Consider the following 19787-nt stretch of genomic DNA (forward strand, 5'->3'; position numbering starts at 1 on the left):
CCTCAGTCACAAGTTATCCAGACATAGATATGTAATGATTTGTCACAGTCAGTTTTTGAGAATGACAATGGCATTTACTTAAAGGTGTGAATCACGGAGTGTCCCGTTAAAGGTCCACTGATGATGTCATTTCAACTAAAACATAAGACAGAGCATGTGATATATCGAAGAACTCCAGCCCTTTGTTAAATGGCCAATAGTGTTTTATTTATATCAGCTTGGGGAGACTTGGGGTAGTTGTGGCCTGGAGCAATGAGTGAGCTGGAAGGAGGTGCTCCAAAAGGTAAATCAGTACAACTTCCCCTAACCCTGACAGACAGCTTTGTCAATCAATCTTGAAGACCTTTCTTCATGCCCCTACCTTTTGGGATGTCTTAACCTCACAACATGCCCATTGCTCCAGCCTGCTCTTATCTCTGTTTGGCTTGGCCCGGAGTCATTGAGTCCGGTAGATCCACATTTGATTGCTTGTGACATCCAGATTATCCCTTTGGATTCAATTTGAAATTGTTACTAAGGCAAAACAGTTATCATAATCTTGCTGAGGATGGATATATTGGTAAATGGCACCGATGTTATCCGCTGATCTATTACATAGATGCCATTCACCAATATATGTCTATACAGATTCGGTATGAGAAACAGCGCTGAGTTGAAGAGATGCCACCATTGATCTATAATATATAGAACATCCGTCTCATCAATATTGCTATAAAATATGCCATTCTGTGTAGAATTCAGATAGGTCTGATTATGTTTTGTGGTCTTTGCCAGTTCACACATATGATTCAGTCTGTATTCTAGTGTTTCCGGAACAGAGCACACTGTAAACACTGCTGTGCTACTCCAATCAAAAAAATCCTGGGCTGCTGCCCACATCCTGGTTCTGAACAGTTCCCGAAACCTTGCTGGTCACGAACAAAGGATCCTATGATGTCAGCAGCTTCAACTAGAGACCACATTTTAAAAAGTGCCATTTTTTTTTTTCAAAGAGTTCAAGCAAATTGACAACCATTAAATATGTCAGTGGTTGGCAGAAGAGACCAACATTTTCCTTCTGCAAGAGATTAACAAGCTCTTCTGGTCTCATGTTGGTGATGTAGAGGGTTCCAGTGGAAACAGGAGCCAGTTCTGAATGAGTGGCACTCTTGGCTGATCACCGGTTCCAGCTCCAGCACCAGCGATGTGTGTGTCCGTGCTGTAACACTAATGCCAAACCAGACTTAATTTTACCCAAACAAAAGTATAATAATAAACAATAATAATTCTGTGATCAAATGACTGATTTTAGCTGCAGCTTCAGCATTTATTTATAGTGCAAGGGGGAAGGATACTAGAGAGCATTTGATTGAACAAAAAGTTGAAGTGCAGGGTGACATCCTCAAAATTGTTATCTTATTTATTTAATCGGAAAAATCCCAGAAGGAATTGCATGGAAAATAAAGAATCTGATTAATGGAACTGGAAGAATTACAGATTGTACATCCGTATACAGCAATGATGACATTGTGGTGGGTATATGAAGTAAGACTAAATAAAGTCAAAATTTGCTCAGTGGCGGTTCTTACGTGTTTAAAATCATGGCAATCAAACAGATTTTTTTTTTTCTTTTTTTTTTCAGAAATCATGATTACACTATACAGTATTAAACAGATAGGGATAATTACTCTTGTTTATATGGGTACCAACACGTGTGGGAATTCAAGGTAATGTAGAGCTAGATGAAATGGCTAAAGAATCCTTAATAGTTGATCCAAGAATAAATATTACACTGAGCAGAAGAGAAACATGAAATATTAAGAGCATGAAATATTGCAGACATATGGGACTCATGTCAAACAGGTAGGCATTCGCACAAAACACAAAGGAGCACAAAGAGAAGTAAAATCATTCATGTAAGTAGAAGGTAACAAGTCATTTTAATTCACATTTACGAACAGGATAACATTATAAGGAAACATAATACTGGTCTTCGTGTGTTTAACAGATGAATCAGTGGAACATGTTCTGAATTACAATCTTCTAGTTTTCTGAAAGATGTCCGAATGCAGGAAAAAAGCGTATAAGTGCAATCTTGGTATTTCTTTGAATTGTGGAGTAATGAAGAGAATATTGGCTTTAGGTGAGAAACTTTCCATTTTCTACACACTCCATCACAGTAGGTGGCGGTATGACCAATAAAGTTTGTTCAACACCCGCCATGAAACCAAACGAAGAAAAACCACTGTAGAAGAAAGAAAGGAGACTGAGCACTCAGACAGTAAGTGTTGAATCCATTTGACGTTATTTATGTGTTTTGGCTGTTTATGTGCGTGATCTGGTTATTTTCCTATCGCTAGTGTTTTTATGAATAAAGTTTCATCGCCGCTAGCAACATGAAAAATAACGACGGTTTTACTACAGTAACCATAACAAATGTCCTGTTGTTTTATTAAAGTACGTTTTAACCATGATATTTGCCGCAAACAATAGCTTTTATATATACACAATTTTCAGTACTATGCACTTTTAATGTCTTTACAGTTTAAGGAGAAATGCGTAAAAATCAGATAATATGTATACACGTGTGTGTGTGTGTGTGTGTGTGTGTGTGTGTGTGTGTGTGTGTGTGTGTGTGTACATTTATATATAGTATATGTACATTTATATATACATCCCTTATAACATTTGATAATATTCATTCTCTTTTGAAACGAAACTGTTTCTTTACTAACCACTGGTGTCAAAAGTATTCACATTCATTACTCAAGTAGAAGTATAGATACGAGGGTGTAAAAAGACTTTTGTAGAAGTTGAAGTATCAGCTCAAGCTTTTTACTCAATTAAAAGTGTAAAAGTGCTGGTTTCAAAACGACTTAAAGTATAAAAGTAAAAGTAATGTAAGGGGGGAAAAAATCCATTAAGAACAAAAGCTTAGGCCGTGCCACAGGGGCCTATCGTGCACTACCCCACCTCCTCAAAAACACATTTTTCTAAAGGCCATACTGACTAATGTTCATATTGAAAAATTTGGGATCCACTAGGCTACCTGTTTCAGCCGCATATATGACCATTGAAAATGAATGCACTTTAGTACAATGCAAATACATTAAAGAACTAGAGATATGATGACTAGTTGCCTATGAGTATTGTAATGGTGCAAAAAGTCAAATTTCCGAGGCATGTCATCAATAACCTTTAATGGAATGTAAATGTACATCCAAGCTTAGCCGCAGGAATCTGTGAGGGCAGTGTACAAGACCATAGATGTAGGGCTGTAGTCAACCAAAGAAATACTTAGTTGACCAAAGTCCTGTCCTGTGCAACGATAAAAAAAAAAAAAGACGCGATATTTTGCATTTTGATTGAACATTTATTAAACAATTTTCATATAGCATTTATAAAACAACAACGAAAAAACATCAATAATACTTAAAACTATAATAATAATATAATTCTTTGAAAATTAAGTGATTGACAGTCACAATCGTGCAACTGACCACACCACAGCTACAAAAAATATAACTGTTAAAACTAACAAATAATGAAAAATACACAAAAAAAAAGCTCGTTTATACAGGCTGTATATTCTTCTTTACTTTCAAATCTATGGGTTAACTTTTGTCCAGCTGATTTAGGCGTTTTAAAACAAACACACAAAAACCCCAAATCGCCCAAAAAACAAGCCCAACAAGACGGCGCGCCGCAGCCACCGGGTCCTCTTTTAAGGAAAATTAATTTATTGGTGAAAAAAAAAAACATTATGCAACTGGTCGACAAAGTTGGTATGGCCTACTTATCACAACATTGTCAATCGCGTCGGCAATCGCAAACAATAATTTATTAAAACGTCTCGCTACCAAACTACCTACAGGAGCTTAATTTGTGGAGGATGAAGAGAAAGCACCCATTTGGTAAATGAGCCAGTAGTGAGGCCATCCTTAAAAATATTTTGGTTTGCAGTAACAGAATTATTATTATTTTTTAAGGGTCGGTAGGTTGTCTATTTTTTATTTTTTTTCAAGTTTCAGTGTAAAAAAAAATATATGTAAATTTTTGGGATGGTGATGATGTCGGTATGAATTTTAACAAATTAGAATATCGTGACGTCACTGACTGGGTCTTCAACCCGCCCCTTCGGGTGCATCATTGGAAACCTCATTTTGATGCACTTTTGTGAAAAAAAATCCTATTTGATTTGAGTGACAAGTGTTCATTGTCTAAAGTTTTATACGGCAAATAACACCAATATTTCTGATCACTTATTGGCGTGAAGTTACGTGCACAATGACAAACAGGAGTGCAACATTTTTGAAAAACAATAAGCAGAGTGGACTGCCATAATGCAAAACATTTACTGCAGGCTTCAACTTGGCTATGTTTACGATTAGAAATGTCAACAACAACAAAAAAATTGCATAGGCGATTTTCTTGGGCTGTCAAAAAAAATCTTTTTTCGAATATTCGTCAAATTTAAAATAAAAATCCACATTCGAATGCGCATTCAAATTTTAGGTGTGCATTAAGGAAGCTGCCTTATGAGCCCCAGTCAGAGATGAATAGTGAAAAAGTGAAAAGTGAAGTGACATTCAGCCAAGTATGGTGACCCATACTCAGAATTTGTGCTCTGCATTTAACCCATCCGAAGTGCACACACACAGAGCAGTGAACACACACACACACACTGTGAGTACACACCCGGAGCAGTGGGCAGCCATTTATGCTGCGGCGCCCGGGGAGCAGTTGGGCACCTAAGTCGTGGTATTGAAGGTGGAGAGAGAGCTTTTCATGCACTACCCCCACCCACAATTCCGTCCAGCCAGAGACTAGAACTCACAACCCTTCGATTGGGAGTCCAACCCTCTAACCATTAGGCCACGACTTCCCGACTATAGAGTACTAATAAGTTGTTTGTATGTTTTTTTTTCACAGTCATGTATTCTAATGCTTTGAATAAACATGCAGTAATTTTTAGCTCGATTCGCTATCTTGAGCCTCAGAAGAGAAGCAAAAAGCTTTTCTTCACCCTTACTGAAATTATGCATTTTAAATTCGATAACAATTCGAATTTTGATCATATTTAAGTAAAAAAAATGAATTTAGTTTTTCAGCTATTTTGACAGCCCTAGGCGATTCAAGCCCAAAATTTGTCCGAAGCTGCAGTTGCTGTGTGACGCCTGTAAAAAAAATAAATAAATAAAAACCTGTACGCGCTACGAGAGAAGGTCGTTAAAATCAATTTCCTATTTTCGTTTTTGAAACTTGTGTTGGTTGATTTGTGCTTCGTGCAATAGATTTTCGAACATAAAGTGACAGTGTAACATGTGTTAAGGGCTCGGTTTTCGCTGGAGGAAACATATGTGGTGTGATAAGCGGTGAACAGCAAAAACTTTACAGTAGATGAGAAACCTATTGCCCCCTTCGTGACCTTTTGTAAACTGTATTCATGTCAAAGAACTGCACAGATACAGATATTCTAACAATCTATCGATGAACAACACACACCTTGTGAAATTTAGGGGTTTGTTGGTGTATTAATTATGGGGGGTGAAACACTGTAAGGCAGTCTGTCAGGGTTGAGTGAGATGATTTCTTAATTGAAGAGAAGTACACAATGTAGTTGGTTGACGATTGATTTACTGAAGACTTTGTGGGTACACATATGTGTGGTTTCTGAAATGGATTAAACGAGAAATAAACTTGATATGAATATACAATGTTCCAAAAACAACATTAAAACACTGAACAGCACACAATATAAATATAACAACTCAAAACAATGCTATATTACACTATTTAACATGGGCGCTTATGCTCTAAACAAGAGGGCACTATTCACACATGAATGCGGCAAAGAGCAGGGTAACATGCCTGGACATGTACTAAGGGGATGATCACTACATGCAAATAAGAACCGTTACATAATGCACACACAATGATAATAAGGTTAATATTCATGCATAACATAACACAATGTATAGCAATATAAGCATCTCACAACAAGGAATTTCACAGAAATACTCGTGAATGCACTTAATCGAGCAGGAAATACATGCAGTGCTATGCTAATTGGCTACTCCTTAATCTGTAAAAGAGTAACAGCTGATCACTCAACAATAACAGAAAACCAATTTCCAATGCCTTGTCAGTTCTCCACTTGTGGCGAGCTTGAAGATCTGGTAAGTAGTACTTTAAAAAATGTCTCCAGAAGTGCTCCGCACTCAGCATCGATGCCTCACAACATCAGAAGAGGTATACCCAAGAGGCTTTGAATTTAGGAGACCTTCCACCTCAGTCAGGACTGTCCTTAACACTTCCTCAGTAACAGTCTGGGCTCCGATAGTCACTCTGAGCGCTGCCTTGATGGAGCGGATCTCCCTCTCCCAGCCCCCGCCGAAGTGAGGGGCGCTTGGTGGGTTATAGGTGAACTTGATCTGCTGATTGGCAAGGTGGCTCTGTAGCTCATCTTGGAGGTTGGCGAAGGCATCATTCAGTTCACGTTCTCCTCCCTTAAAGTTTGTGCCTTGGTCACACAATAACTCATACGGAATGGAAATATCACTGTCTGGTGAGGGGCAGGTCAGCCATGAGAGGTACTTCTGGGCGTCCTCTTCACTTCCTACACTCTGTACACTGACGTTGGTGCCGATGGACAGCTTCACGACCTCTTAGTATCCAGTACTTCTTCCTGATTTCTGCAAACAACCTCTCTGTACCTGGATGATGTAGCCTCTCATCATAATCCTTTATGATTAGCACAGTGATTGGATGTCGAGGGTCAAGAACAGCTGGATGTACAGTGTCCTCTTCCAGTACCTCACAGTGGCGTAGACGACCTCCTACTCGAATAAGTCCAGTCGCAGCATCAAGCTCCGGGGTAGAGTGTGATCAGTCTGCTTGCAGATAATATGGGTTTCCCAGACTTCAGAAGTCTCGGCTTATCTGGGAAGGGCTCTGCTTGAGCTTGATGGAGGACTGCATGTTGAACATCCCTTTGGAGATCGGCACTGGAGGTCGTAGGCATTCAGGCACTCTGCCAGTGTGTCATAATGCTGCAGCTTAGGTGAGGGTGTAGTAGTGGTCACTAACCCAGTGAATGATGACTGTCTTAGTTCACAGCTTGGCTCTTCAAGCGATAAACAAGCTGCTCAAGCCAACTATCTGATGGAAGCTTAAGGAATGCCGGCCCCTGGCTCCACTTGCTTTCTCTGGAGAGGTCTCCAAGAGGCTTGCCACGAGTGATGTTGTCTGCTGGGTTGTCTGAAGATCTGACATAGTGCCAGATGGCGGAATCTGTCATCTCTTGGATCTCTGCTACCCTTGTTCCCACAAACACCTTGTAACGACATGAGCTGGATGTCAACCACGTAAGCACAGTGGTGGAGTCAGACCAGAGTGTCGTGAAGCAGATAGGAATTGTAAGCTCTGTGGTCAGAAGCTGGGATAGCTGTGCTCCATTGAGAGTGGCACACAACTCTAGGCATGGTATGGATCGTTGCTTGCGAGGTGCTGAAGCCAACTTCGACTTGACCCTCTTTGTGCTCTGTCCGCAGGTAGGCCACTGAACCATATGCCTGCTCCGAGGCATCACAGAAAACATGTCACAGGTACCATCATCTGGATTCAACGGGGAGGTGAGTAATCACAGATGGACAATTGCTGGCCCACTGTCGAAGCTCGAAGCCTCCGGTGGCTAGAAGTGCTCGAAGTTGATCAACTAGGTCTCTGGCCTTTTGGGGGGAGTGAAGACTGCAGGCAATTGTTGACATAAAATGATCTCTAAATTACCTCTCTGAATTGGTCTCCCGGCTGACTGTGATCCATGACTGTTCTCTGCAGGGCATAAGTGGCACAACAGGGACTGCACGTGGTGCCAAAGGGGAGCACCTGTCCTCTATTTGTGTTTGGGTCCACTTGCGCTGCTCCGCCGCGGTCTGCGGTTTGTAGAGCGCACTGAAAGATGAGGAGGAGACCGGTCTGACGCCGATTTCATATGAAATTTAAGGGGACTAACTCTGAAGCGATCACAAATTTGTGTACAGTTTTAGGAGCTAAATGCTATAGCCCCACTAAAAAAGCCTAGCGACGCCCATGCTTCTTGTGTAGGCCTACATTTCGGAGAACCAGGGCAAACATTTCAATCGATCGCTCAGCACCCAAATCTGCATCCTTATTCGGTTCAGTGCATACCAGTTCCATACCCAACCCTACTTTTAAGAAATATAAAATGTCCTTGCTGGAGTGCGATGTGATTTGTGTCATGGGTAGGTGCGATGGATCGCGTACAAACCAATAGGATGTGGGAATGGTATATGTTTATACCAGGGCATAAGTGGCACAACAGGGACTGCACGTGGTGCCAAAGGGGAGCACCTGTATATGGTATATGTTTATGGGGGAAGTCGTGGCCTAATGGTTAGAGGGTTGGACTCCCAATCGAAGGGTTGTGGGTTCTAGTCTCGGGCCGGACGGAATTGTGGGTGGGGGGAGTGCATGTACAGTTCTCTCTCCACCTTCAATACCATGACTTAGGTGCCCTTGAGCAAGGCATCGAACCCCCATAAATGGCTGCAGCATAAATGCCCACTGCTCCGGGTGTGTGCTCACAGTGTGTGTGTGTGTGTTCACTGCTCTGTGTGTGTCACAAATTCTGAGTATGGGTCACCATACTTGGCTGAATGTCACTTCACTTACACTTCACTTTCACTTTACTTCTCAATCAAATTCACTCCATTTGGATGGCGCGATTTATCTGCATAGGTGTCTTTTATTTATTTATTTTTTGCATGATGACAAGCCTGAATGAAAACAAGCCAAAATGAAATAGCAGTAACGAACCTATTTTTTAAATGTAAGGAGTAGTAGTAAAAAATAATAACTCAAGTAAAGTATAGATACCCAAACTTTCTACTTAAGTAATGAAACAAACTATTTGTACTAAGTTACTTGACACCTCTGGTACTAACACAATGGTTAATTCTCTATACGGTTTTAAAGTTTTTACAGTTTAAGGTTAAATTAGTAGAAATCTGACAATATCAGATATCAGATAATCATGTCCAGCTTTATACTGGATCAAGATAGAAACTAAACAGAGACTCTTACATCTGAAATAAACATTCGTTAATTTTGTTCAACACTTTAATACATTCTTTAATACATTCTAGGTAGTTAATCTCTTGTTCAGTCATATATGTAAACAATCATTTTGAGTTTAAATCAGTGTTGATTCATTATAAATGTTTCTCTTAATGATCGTGAAGTGTTTGTGTTCAGATGTTGAGCATGAAAGCGCAGGTGGATGTGGTCTGCTGTAAATCAGTAGGAACTGATCTGTCCATGCTGGATATTGAGGATTTCATCACAGAAATCTCTCAGCTGAAGAAAGCGGTGGCTTCACTGGAGGCAAAGCTGAGAGAAAGAGGAGACAAACTGAACAGAGAGGTTTGAACAGATCTTCATTTCATCTTTAGCTGCTAATATGGACTGATTGTTGTGTGAATCAATGTCTTATTGTTAATCATACTCTCACTAGATATATTACTGATTGTGTTTGTCAGGATGTGGAGCAGGTTTGGGTGCGTGAGACTGATGGGACAGAAGCTCAGGATTCAGTCTGGAGCGTCAGAGATCAGAGATCCAGAGACACACAGGACTCAGAGCTCAGCCTCACTTTACTCTGTTATACTGACGCTCAGGATCATGAATCCACTGATCAAACCTCTGACTGTAACGCTGGAGAACAGCAGATGCTGCAGACGCCGCTGAAGATGTGCTCCGTCAAACTGGTGGACTGCAGGAACCTGATCGAGAGCAGAGGAGAAGAAACCACCGCAGAGAAACAACAACAACACACTGATGAGGAAGAGGAGGAGGAGGAGAATAATGGGGAGGAAGATGAAGATGGTGATGATTGTACTGAGAATAATGATGATGATGTTGATGATGGTGACTTTGTTCCTTCAGGTATGTTTCTTCCTTTTATGACCAGAAATGCAGAATAAACAAAATTGGTGTTCATTTATAAAAAGTGTTATGCATATACAGACCTAAATTCATGTGGAGCAGTATTTGTTGTGATTTCTGCAAATTTGAGACACTTAGAAAAACACCATTAGCTGCATGTGTATAAACTATCAGTGCGTCACACATCAGATTGTGTATTTATTTAAATCACAGCCTTTGCAGTTTGACAATCATATGACATATATCAATTTATTCTGGCTGATTGTTCCACTCAAAGTTATAGAAAAAAATATATTGTGTCAATATTCCAATATTGTTTCTTTCAGATAACAATACTGGTTCATCTTCTGATGGAGAAACTGCATCTACATCGAAAGACCAAAAGACAAAGAAGAGTTGTGGAAAAACATTCAGCAAACAGTGTAATTTAACAAGACATGCCAGAAAGAAAAAACACACTGCACAGAATGACTACAGCTGCAAGATCTGCAACATCAGTTTTCCGACCTTCAAAGAGAGAACCGTTCATTCAAAAGAGCACAGCGTGAAGAAGGAGTTTCACTGCGAACAGTGCGGGAAGGATTTCTTCACAACTCTTTATAATTATAGAGCTCATATAAAGACACATGAAGGGTCAAAAATAAAGTCTCTTCAGTGCAATGAATGTAAAAAGTTTTTCCGGGACAAACGAGATCTTTCTGTTCATATGAGAATTCACACGGGTGAAAAACCATATCAGTGTGCTCACTGCGAGAAGTGCTTTAGCCTGGGATCTAATCTGAAGAAACATCTACTTACACACAGTAATGAGAGACCGTATAAGTGCAATGAATGTGGAAAACCTTTTAGAAAATCAGCTTCTCTAAAGTTACACCTAAAAAAACACTTTGATAAACCGTATCAGTGCCCTCACTGCGAGATGAGCTTCAGTCTCAGATCAGATCTGATGAACCATCTACTCACGCAAGGCGATAAAAATCCGTATCAGTGCAGTGAATGTGGAAAACATTTTATAAGCTCAGCTTCTCTGAAGTTACACCAAAAAATGCACTCTGATGACAAACCGTATCAGTGTTCACACTGTGAGAAACGTTTCCGTAATTCAGATCACTGTAAAACCCATGAGAGGATTCACACCGGAGAGAAACCGTACCTGTGCTCTGACTGTGGGAAGAGCTTCGCTAGTGCATTTGCTTTCAAAGTTCATCAGAGAATTCACACCGGAGAAAGACCTTATCCTTGTAGTGATTGTGGAAAGAGTTTCTATAAGCTAAGTGACTTAAAAGTGCACAAGAGGACTCATACAGGAGAAAAACCTTTTAAATGCTCACTTTGTGACAAGACTTTTGCTCGAGCAAGTGCCAAGAATGTCCATGAACGAATACATACAGGAGAGAAACCTTACTGCTGCTCCATCTGCGGAGAGAGATTCGCTTTTAAATGGGTTTTTCAGACCCACAAGAAGAAGCACACTGCTCCAGAATCATCATAGCTTCTTCTTGTTCAATGTAATGTGCAGATCAGTGTCTGATATTGTATCACAATGTGCGTTTATTGTTTTTTTTTAATGGATGACTTAAAAAATTAAACTGATCCAGGCATGAAAGTGCAATAAAATGTCACTGTGTAATTTTTTGGTATTGACAGCGGCAATTACTTACAGGTGTGAAACCTGGGAGTGCTTCATTAAAGTGAAGTGCATAGTGACATAATTTACTCCGATATAACTCCGACTGGATTCGTCTGAAAGAATAAAGTTGTATACACCTATGTTGCCTCAGGGGTCAGTAAAACACAGCCTAAAATTAATTTATTTGAATAAATTAACCCTTTAATACCAAAAACATTAAACTTAGTTGATTGTGTTAACACACCCCTTATGAAAATTAACTGTGGTTTTACTACAAATAAAACCAAAAAACCATCCCAGACAGCAAGCCAACATTGAATAAACATTGTTTTTCCATCTGAATCATCATTATGGTTGATATTGAAATTTCAATGCAAAATAAATGTTGAATCACCATTATCATATCGATGAAAACCTGATGTTATTAATGTTGATGGCAACAATATTGGAACAACATTGATCCATAGTTATCTTTATGATTGATTAAGCATTGATATTGGTTACCGGGTGATCCCTGAATGTGTTGAAAAGTAATTGATTTATAGTGGACAGAGAAACGATGCGGTTGTTGAAAAGTCATCGAAATATAGTTGACCGGGAAATATGATAGAAAGTGCATCGAAATATAGTTGACCAGGAAATATGATAGAAAGTGCATCGAAATATAGTTGACCGGGAAATATGATTGAAAATCCATCGATTTTTGGTTGACCGGGAGATCAACGGGTGGTATACCCAACGTACTGCACCGGACACAGCTCATTTCTGGACCCTTGGCACAAGCGTACAGGTAAGCTTGCTTAATGTTCGATATGAACCCGGACAGCACAGGCACATGGTGTGTTTTTATACAGTCTATGGGCAGCTGAAGAGACTGGCTCATTTTCAAATAATGTTACCGTTAACTTGTTTAGACAACGGTCACGGTAAATTAATGTTAAAGCCTTTCGTGTCCAGCAGTTTCTCGGAGGGAAAATGTAAAAGCGGTTTATTAAAGAGAAGTCCTGACTCCTTTATCGTCGTGTTTTTCACTCTTTTACAGGCTGCCAGAAAGAATCCGTCTCTATAGTGAGTGATTATTGAATGAGGCTGTACATTATAAATGTAATGTTTTAACTCGAGATGTTTGTTTGTGTGAATGCTGTGTGTGCGGTGAGTTCTGCGCGAGCGGGGAGCAGAGTTGCCATGGAAACGGGGCATCAACACAAAAACCGTTACTGGCAAGCAGTAACGTTAATCTCCGTCTCTCGCTGCGGTTTACGCAGTTTTAGGTAAGTTTAGTCGCTAAAATCACACAAATATGATATACAAATGTTTCTGACACGTTTCTTACTTGTTATTGACATGTTTCAATTACATTTATTTTATAGAAATGGTTTAGTGTCTTCGAAAAAGTCTGTTAGCATCTATCTTAGCAGTTTTCAGGTAATGTTAGGCTAATTTTGAGCTCTTGTTGATGAAACTCTGGGCTTTTCATCAAATCGTCGTGCGTGTGAGATATTTTGATGGCTCTGTGAATGTTTTGCTGGTGATTTGTCAGTGTTTTTTTTTTTTTTTTTTATAGAAAAGGCTGATTTACTGAATCGATGACGTCACTTACACTGAGAGTGTAACGTTAATCGGCTGAAAACAAGTTCACATGAGTTTTGATATTTCATGATAAACAGATATTAATACAAATTGTTCTGTGATTTCAGGAGGACAGAAAGAAACTATACAGAACAAAGTGAAACTCCAAGATTTTTGAAAAGAAAATTGGTGAAATATATTCTGAAAAAGGCATATTAATGTATTTCATGAGCTTCTTCAGTAAATCTGTATTTCTAAGTCAGTATCTCCCTTCAGAAATGTGGCTGAAGGGAGATACTGACTTAGAAATACAGGTGAACTCATGAAAAGAAGCTCATGAAACACATTAATATGCCTTTTTCAGAATATATTTCACCAAATTTAAGAAGTCCCTGACATCAAAACGTAAGTCACACTCAACCTAAAATTTAAAATATAGATTCTGTTATTTTAAGATTATATTATTAGTAGTATAATTTGTATATTACATATGTTATTATTGTTGTTATATATTATTCTGTCTTTTACCTCTGCTCTATCTTGTTTCCTTCTAATGAACCTGGAACTGAAGAGTAAATATTGTTGTCTCTTTGTCAGATGGCTTGTTTTGTTCCTGGACTCTTCAGTGATGATGAGCAGAGTCTGAGTGAACCTGCTGTCAGACAGTAAGTACCCTGAGTACCCTGGGGTTTCAGTCGGGGCCTTCAGTAAACAACTGAATCAAACAAAATCCTTAATGGTTAATAGTTACTAGTTAATATATTATTAATCACTTATAAATCATTGAAATGTCAACATTGTACTATTATCTCAATAAACATTATAAATAATTTACAAAGCTTTCTGCACCCCCTAATCTATAAAGTGTAAACTACTCATCAGTTGTACTCATCGGCTTTCCTTTGCTTTTGGATGTTTGCGTCGCAAGTGATACAGCATTGTACTTGCACAACTATTGTACTTCATTTTAATACCCAAACCCGGACCTCTGACACGCTAGGCAAAAGTTCTACCACTGAAACATTTGAGCTGACAAACAGATATATTGTAGCTTAATATTCACTATAGGAAGAAAGTGCAGCATAAAAAATAGCATATTTTAGCATTAAAATCCCTTTAACATTTATGGTGATCTGAGAGGCCGGGGGAGTCCAGTTAATGGGGCGTAATTCATTAGCTTTAATGAGAATTGTATATTTTATAGGCCTACATTAAAGTGTATTTTGTTTTTTATATTTTACAATTATTTCTTGAATGCTACTATTACATCAACTGTAGCTGAAAAGAATAAAACCCCTGTATATTTAATTTGTATATTATGTTGTTTATATTCTTTGTTTTTATATTTTTAATAACAGATTGGTTACCTGAGTACATATGTATAAAGTACAGTCACACTGTATGATTGTGAATTTTAATTGCTGTTTTTAACAGAGATTTTTGTCTTTTCTGTTCTTTTACAGATGACTATTGCACACCAAGTAAGCAAAACAACATTTTTGATTTCATTTTATTTTATTTCTGCAAACAACTTGCACCACTTGCAATTGGTTTTCCAGCCCAAAACCTCATCAAAAACTGAATGCAACGGTTTTTGTCTATGATTATTTTGTCAAAACATCTTTTGTCTATGCTAACTCTAATCTACATTAACTATTTAATTAGTATCCAGTTATTTATATTAAATTTGTGGAGTTAACAACTACTTCTGAACCAATGAAATAATAAACATAAAAAATTTTGAGTCAATTGGCCTCATACATTTTCCTTATGAAAGAGGTCACTGCAAGCTAATCCTTTTTGCCTCCCTATAATTCGAATACATCCATGAACAGGCAGTTTTGAAAAGTGCTTTGAATATAGGGGAAGTATGATCTAGCCTACAACACAAGGACTTATTGCCTTATCTGATCATTGAAAAATCATAGGCCTAGGCTACTGAATTTGTTCAAATATATGTTCTGTTTAACTTAAATGCTATATTTGTTTTGCATTGTGATTTTATCTTCTGTTTTAGATGCTCTTACTCAGCAGATGGGGACAGCTACCATCACCCAATTTTCACCCAAAAGTGGCTGCGCTATTCGCCAGACCGGGCAGGAGGGACTGGACGACAACTTATGCAGGCATCAGATGACAATGAAGTGTAAATAAAGAGTAGAGGCTAATAAACAGGAATTTGATTTTAAATAGTGTGGTGTGTTTTGTGTTTTATACAAGATTTTAAATGTTCCATTCATTTTTTACATCCTGGCTGTAGATAAAGCAGGCTATTTAATTTATGGCATTACATTTAAAATGAACATTTTAAAACGATTGAAATTCCATTGAAATCACGTTGATCCTTGGTTCAGTTGAAATTTTAACATTGTTTCAATATTCCTGATAATTGAAATAGCATTGAAATTCCGTTGATTTATGGACAGAATTTCAACATTGTTTCAATATTAAATCAGGGTGCAAAATGATGTTGAATCAACATCAGAGTTCGATGTTGATTCAATGACTTAATGTTGACAACGGGATGTTGATTCAGCATAGTTTCAATGACTGTTTGCTATCTGGGCATGGTTACTATAGTTAAACCATGGTAACTTCAAATTAACCATGGTTTTGCTATATTAACCATAGTTTAACCATGGTATTTGTAGTAAATCTGTGGTTATACAAATGGAAGTCAACACGCCAAAAAACCATGGGTTACTACAGTTTTACTATAATAAAACCATGGTTATTTTTCGTAAGGGACTAGCCTGCATTACCACCATTCATAGCATCTCAGCATAACCTACAGCAAAGCAGTGTAATAAAATTAAAAATGCAAGTTTACGGTGTTCACTGCTTCTCTGATTCTGCGCGCGCTTTCTTGTCCCGTCCACCAGAAAGCCGCCAACTGGAGTTATTCAAAAAATAACGGTCATTTTGATTGAACTGCTGACTAACATGATCGACGACTTTATTTAATAATATGAGATGGATCTATTATATCCAACACTTGGCAACGCCACTGATAAACAGTGTTTTTGAAATAAAATAATCAGGTTTGGTGCCCTCCACAGAAGCGTTTTTTCTTCTCCGCTCGTACTGTAGGAGGCGCTGTGACTTTCATCTTTATTCACCGGTAAAATCACTGAAGAAAGGAGACGGAGCACTCAGACTGTACGGGTTTCATCTTGTTTCATTTTTCATGTCTTTTAGCTGTTTATGTGCATGTGGTTATTTTTCTATCGCTAGTGTTTTTATGAATGAAGCCCGTTCGCTTTATGAAAAATAACGACGGTTTTACTACAGTAACCATAACAAATGTCATATTGTTCTACTACCATGATATTGGTCGTAAACAATAGATTTTATGTTTACAATTTCAGTTCTAGATGCTTTTAAAGTTGTCACAGTTTGTGGAAAAGTGCATATAAGTCAAACAATATGTATACGCATCATATATATAATATAATCCATAGGCTATTTGATAATATTCCTTCTCTGTGTTACGTAACGGTTTATGTATTAATATAATATGCATTTATAATGGACTGACTCTGAATAAAGCTCAGAATGGCTGAACAAGAGCTGAACTGACTTTCAGAGAACATTCACAAATTTTTCTAGTATTATCTAGTATTGGAAATTATCCACTTTATTAATCGTGAAGTGTTTGTGTTCAGATGTTGAGCATGAAAGCGCAGGTGGATGTGGTCTGCTGTAAATCAGTAGGAACTGATCTGTCCATGCTGGATATTGAGGATTTCATCACAGAAATCTGTCAGCTGAAGAAAGAGGTGGCTTCACTGGAGGCAAAGCTGAGAGAAAGAGGAGACAAACTGAACAGAGAGGTTTGAACAGATCTTCATTTCATCTTTCACTGCTAATATGGACTGATTGTTGTGTGAATCAATGTCTTATTGTTAATCATACTCTCACTAGATATATTACTGATTGTGTTTGTCAGGATGTGGAGCAGGTTTGGGTGCGTGAGACTGATGGGACAGAAGCTCAGGATTCAGTCTGGAGCGTCAGAGATCAGAGATCCAGAGACACACAGGACTCAGAGCTCAGCCTCACTTTACTCTGTTATACTGACGCTCAGGATCATGAATCCACTGATCAAACCTCTGACTGTAACGCTGGAGAACAGCAGATGCTGCAGACGCCGCTGAAGATGTGCTCCGTCAAACTGGTGGACTGCAGGAACCTGATCGAGAGCAGAGGAGAAGAAACCACCGCAGAGAAACAACAACAACACACTGATGAGGAAGAGGAGGAGGAGGAGGAGAATAATGGGGAGGAAGATAAAGATGGTGATGATTGTGCTGAGAATAATGATGATGTTGATGATGGTGACTTTGTTCCTTCAGGTATGTTTCTTCCTTTTATGACCAGAAATGCAGAATAAACAAAATTGGTGTTCATTTATAAAAAGTGTTATGCATATACAGACCAAAATTCATGTGCAGCAGTATTGGTTGTGAATTCTGCAAATTTGAGACACTTAGAAAAACACCATTAGCTGCATGTGTATAAACTATCAGTGCGTCACACATCAGATTGTGTATTTATTTAAATCACAGCCTTTGCAGTTTGACAATCATATGACATAAATCAATTTATTCTGGCTGATTGTTCCACTCAAAGTTGTAGAAAAAAATATATTGTCAATATTCCAATATTGTTTCTTTCAGATAACAATACTGGTTCATCTTCTGATGGAGAAACTGCATCTACATCGAAAGACCAAAAGACAAAGAAGAGTTGTGCAAAAACATTCAGCAAACAGTGTAATTTAACAAGACATGCCAGAAAGAAAAAACACACTGCACAGAATGACTACAGCTGCAAGATCTGCAACATCAGTTTTCCGACCTTCAAAGAGAGAACCGTTCATTCAAAAGAGCACAGCGTGAAGAAGGAGTTTCACTGCGAACAGTGCGGGAAGGATTTTTTTAACACACTTTATAGTATGAGAGCTCATATAAAGACACATGAAGAAAAGACTCTTCAGTGCAATGAATGTAAAAAGTTTTTCCGGAACAAACGAGATCTTTCAGTTCATATGAGAATTCACACGGGTGAAAAACCGTACAAGTGTCCTCAATGTGAGAAGAGCTTTAGCCTGGGATGTAATCTGAAAACGCATCTACTCTCGCACAGTAATGAGAGACCACATCAGTGCAATGAATGTGGAAAACCTTTTATAAGCTCAGCTTCTCTAAAGTTACACCTAAAAAAACACTTTGATAAACCGTATCAGTGCCCTCACTGCGAGATGAGCTTCAGTCTCAGATCAGATCTGATGAACCATCTACTCACGCACAGCGATAAAAATCTGTATCAGTGCAGTGAATGTGGAAAACATTTTATAAGCTCAGCTTCTCTGAAGTTACACCAAAAAATGCACTCTGATGACAAACCGTATCAGTGTTCACACTGTGAGAAACGTTTCCGTAATTCAGATCACTGTAAAACCCATGAGAGGATTCACACCGGAGAGAAACCGTACCTGTGCTCTGACTGTGGGAAGAGCTTCGCTAGTGCATTTGCTTTCAAAGTTCATCAGAGAATTCACACCGGAGAAAGACCTTATCCTTGTAGTGATTGTGGAAAGAGTTTCTATAAGCTAAGTGACTTAAAAGTGCACAAGAGGACTCATACAGGAGAAAAACCTTTTAAATGCTCACTTTGTGAAAAGACTTTTGCTCGAGCAAGTGCCAAGAATGTCCATGAACGAATACATACAGGAGAGAAACCTTACTGCTGCTCCATCTGCGGAGAGAGATTCGTTTTTAAATGGGTTTTTCAGACCCACAAGAAGAAGCACGCTGCTCCAGAATCATCATAGCTTCTTCTTGTTTAATGTAATGTGCAGATCAGTGTCTGATATTGAATCATAATGTGCGTTTATGGGTTTTTTAATGGATCACTTAAAATTAAACTGATCCAGGTATGAAAGTGCAATAAAATGTCACTGTAATTTTGTGGTATTGACAGCGGCATTTACTTACAGGTGTGAAACCTGGGAGTGCTTCATTAAAGGTCCAGTGAAATGTCTATGTAGTGACGTAATTTACAGAATACATAATTTAATAACAGGACAGGTCATAAACCTTTCTCCATGTATTTGTGGTTTGGGCTGGTTCACACGTATGATTCAGTCTCTGTTAAAGTGTTCTTGGACCAGAGCACACTGTAATAACTCTGCTCTGCTAAAAGCTGTCAGAGATCAGGCAAATTGACCACGATCAAATATATGTCAGTGGTCAGCAGAAGAGACCAACTCTTTCCTTCTGGAAGAGATTAACAAGCTTTTCCGGTCACATGTTGATGATGTAGATGGTTCTGCCCCCTTCCAGTGAAAACGTGAGCCAGTTCTGAATGAGTGCCACTCTTGGCCGAGCATTGGTTCCAGCTCCAGCCCCAGTGATATGTGTGTGTTCTTCTGCAACACTAACACCAAACCAGACTTCATTTAACCCCAGTCAAAAGCGTACACTTTCAGGATCTTTCCCTATCCCCTACATAGTGCACTAGATGCCATTCACCATACAGAAAATAATAATTCTGTGATCAAGTGATCGATTTCAGAATTGTTTAATTATATTGGTGGAAAACAATAGACTGTAAGTGAATGCTTGCATCAGCAGGTGTT

The 19787-nt window shown here is 38.7% G+C and overlaps 2 protein-coding genes and 2 long non-coding RNA genes across 5 annotated transcripts; all 4 read left to right on the forward strand.

The window, feature by feature from the left end:
* The first annotated feature begins 2157 nt into the window (after positions 1 to 2157).
* Positions 2158 to 11575, forward strand: LOC113099775 (zinc finger protein 883-like). 2 transcript variants are annotated; one of them, XM_026264724.1, is made up of 5 exons: positions 2246 to 2260; positions 7533 to 7613; positions 9256 to 9423; positions 9540 to 9945; positions 10272 to 11575. In XM_026264724.1, exons 2-5 carry the CDS (start codon positions 7578 to 7580, stop codon positions 11435 to 11437), a joined length of 1776 nt encoding a protein of 591 aa, XP_026120509.1. In that variant the 5' UTR covers positions 2246 to 2260; positions 7533 to 7577; the 3' UTR covers positions 11438 to 11575. The 2 variants fall into 2 exon arrangements, with proteins under 2 accessions (XP_026120510.1, XP_026120509.1); XM_026264725.1 differs by lacking the exon at positions 7533 to 7613 and having other exon boundaries at positions 2158 to 2260.
* An 844-nt stretch (positions 11576 to 12419) lies between these two features.
* LOC113099791 (uncharacterized) lies at positions 12420 to 13349 on the forward strand. The gene is made up of 3 exons (XR_003289520.1): positions 12420 to 12846; positions 12946 to 13000; positions 13140 to 13349. It is a non-coding gene; the product is annotated as an uncharacterized LOC113099791 (long non-coding RNA).
* A 410-nt stretch (positions 13350 to 13759) lies between these two features.
* Positions 13760 to 15336, forward strand: LOC113099792 (uncharacterized). Its single transcript, XR_003289521.1, has 3 exons — positions 13760 to 13809; positions 14608 to 14625; positions 15162 to 15336. It is a non-coding gene; the product is annotated as an uncharacterized LOC113099792 (long non-coding RNA).
* Positions 15337 to 16655: 1319 nt separating this feature from the next.
* On the forward strand, positions 16656 to 19037 carry LOC113099772 (zinc finger protein 2-like). Its single transcript, XM_026264718.1, has 3 exons — positions 16656 to 16977; positions 17094 to 17499; positions 17824 to 19037. Exons 1-3 carry the CDS (start codon positions 16810 to 16812, stop codon positions 18978 to 18980), a joined length of 1731 nt encoding a protein of 576 aa, XP_026120503.1. The 5' UTR covers positions 16656 to 16809; the 3' UTR covers positions 18981 to 19037.
* Positions 19038 to 19787: the final 750 nt, after the last annotated feature.

The sequence above is a fragment of the Carassius auratus genome, unplaced genomic scaffold (assembly GCF_003368295.1).
Source record: "Carassius auratus strain Wakin unplaced genomic scaffold, ASM336829v1 scaf_tig00217031, whole genome shotgun sequence".
NCBI lineage: Eukaryota > Metazoa > Chordata > Actinopteri > Cypriniformes > Cyprinidae > Carassius > Carassius auratus.

Bases quoted from the DNA above. Each gene is read 5' to 3' on its own strand.
- LOC113099775 (XM_026264724.1), top strand. From the start codon at position 7,578: ATGTCACAGGTACCATCATCTGGATTCAACGGGGAG. The intron at 7,614-9,255 runs GTGAGTAATCAC...GTTTGTGTTCAG, and splicing joins CATCTGGATTCAACGGGGAG to ATGTTGAGCATGAAAGCGCA. The intron at 9,424-9,539 runs GTTTGAACAGAT...TGTGTTTGTCAG, and splicing joins GAGACAAACTGAACAGAGAG to GATGTGGAGCAGGTTTGGGT.
- LOC113099772 (XM_026264718.1), top strand. From the start codon at position 16,810: ATGTTGAGCATGAAAGCGCAGGTGGATGTGGTCTGCTGTAAATCAGTA. The intron at 16,978-17,093 runs GTTTGAACAGAT...TGTGTTTGTCAG, and splicing joins GAGACAAACTGAACAGAGAG to GATGTGGAGCAGGTTTGGGT. The intron at 17,500-17,823 runs GTATGTTTCTTC...TGTTTCTTTCAG, and splicing joins TGGTGACTTTGTTCCTTCAG to ATAACAATACTGGTTCATCT.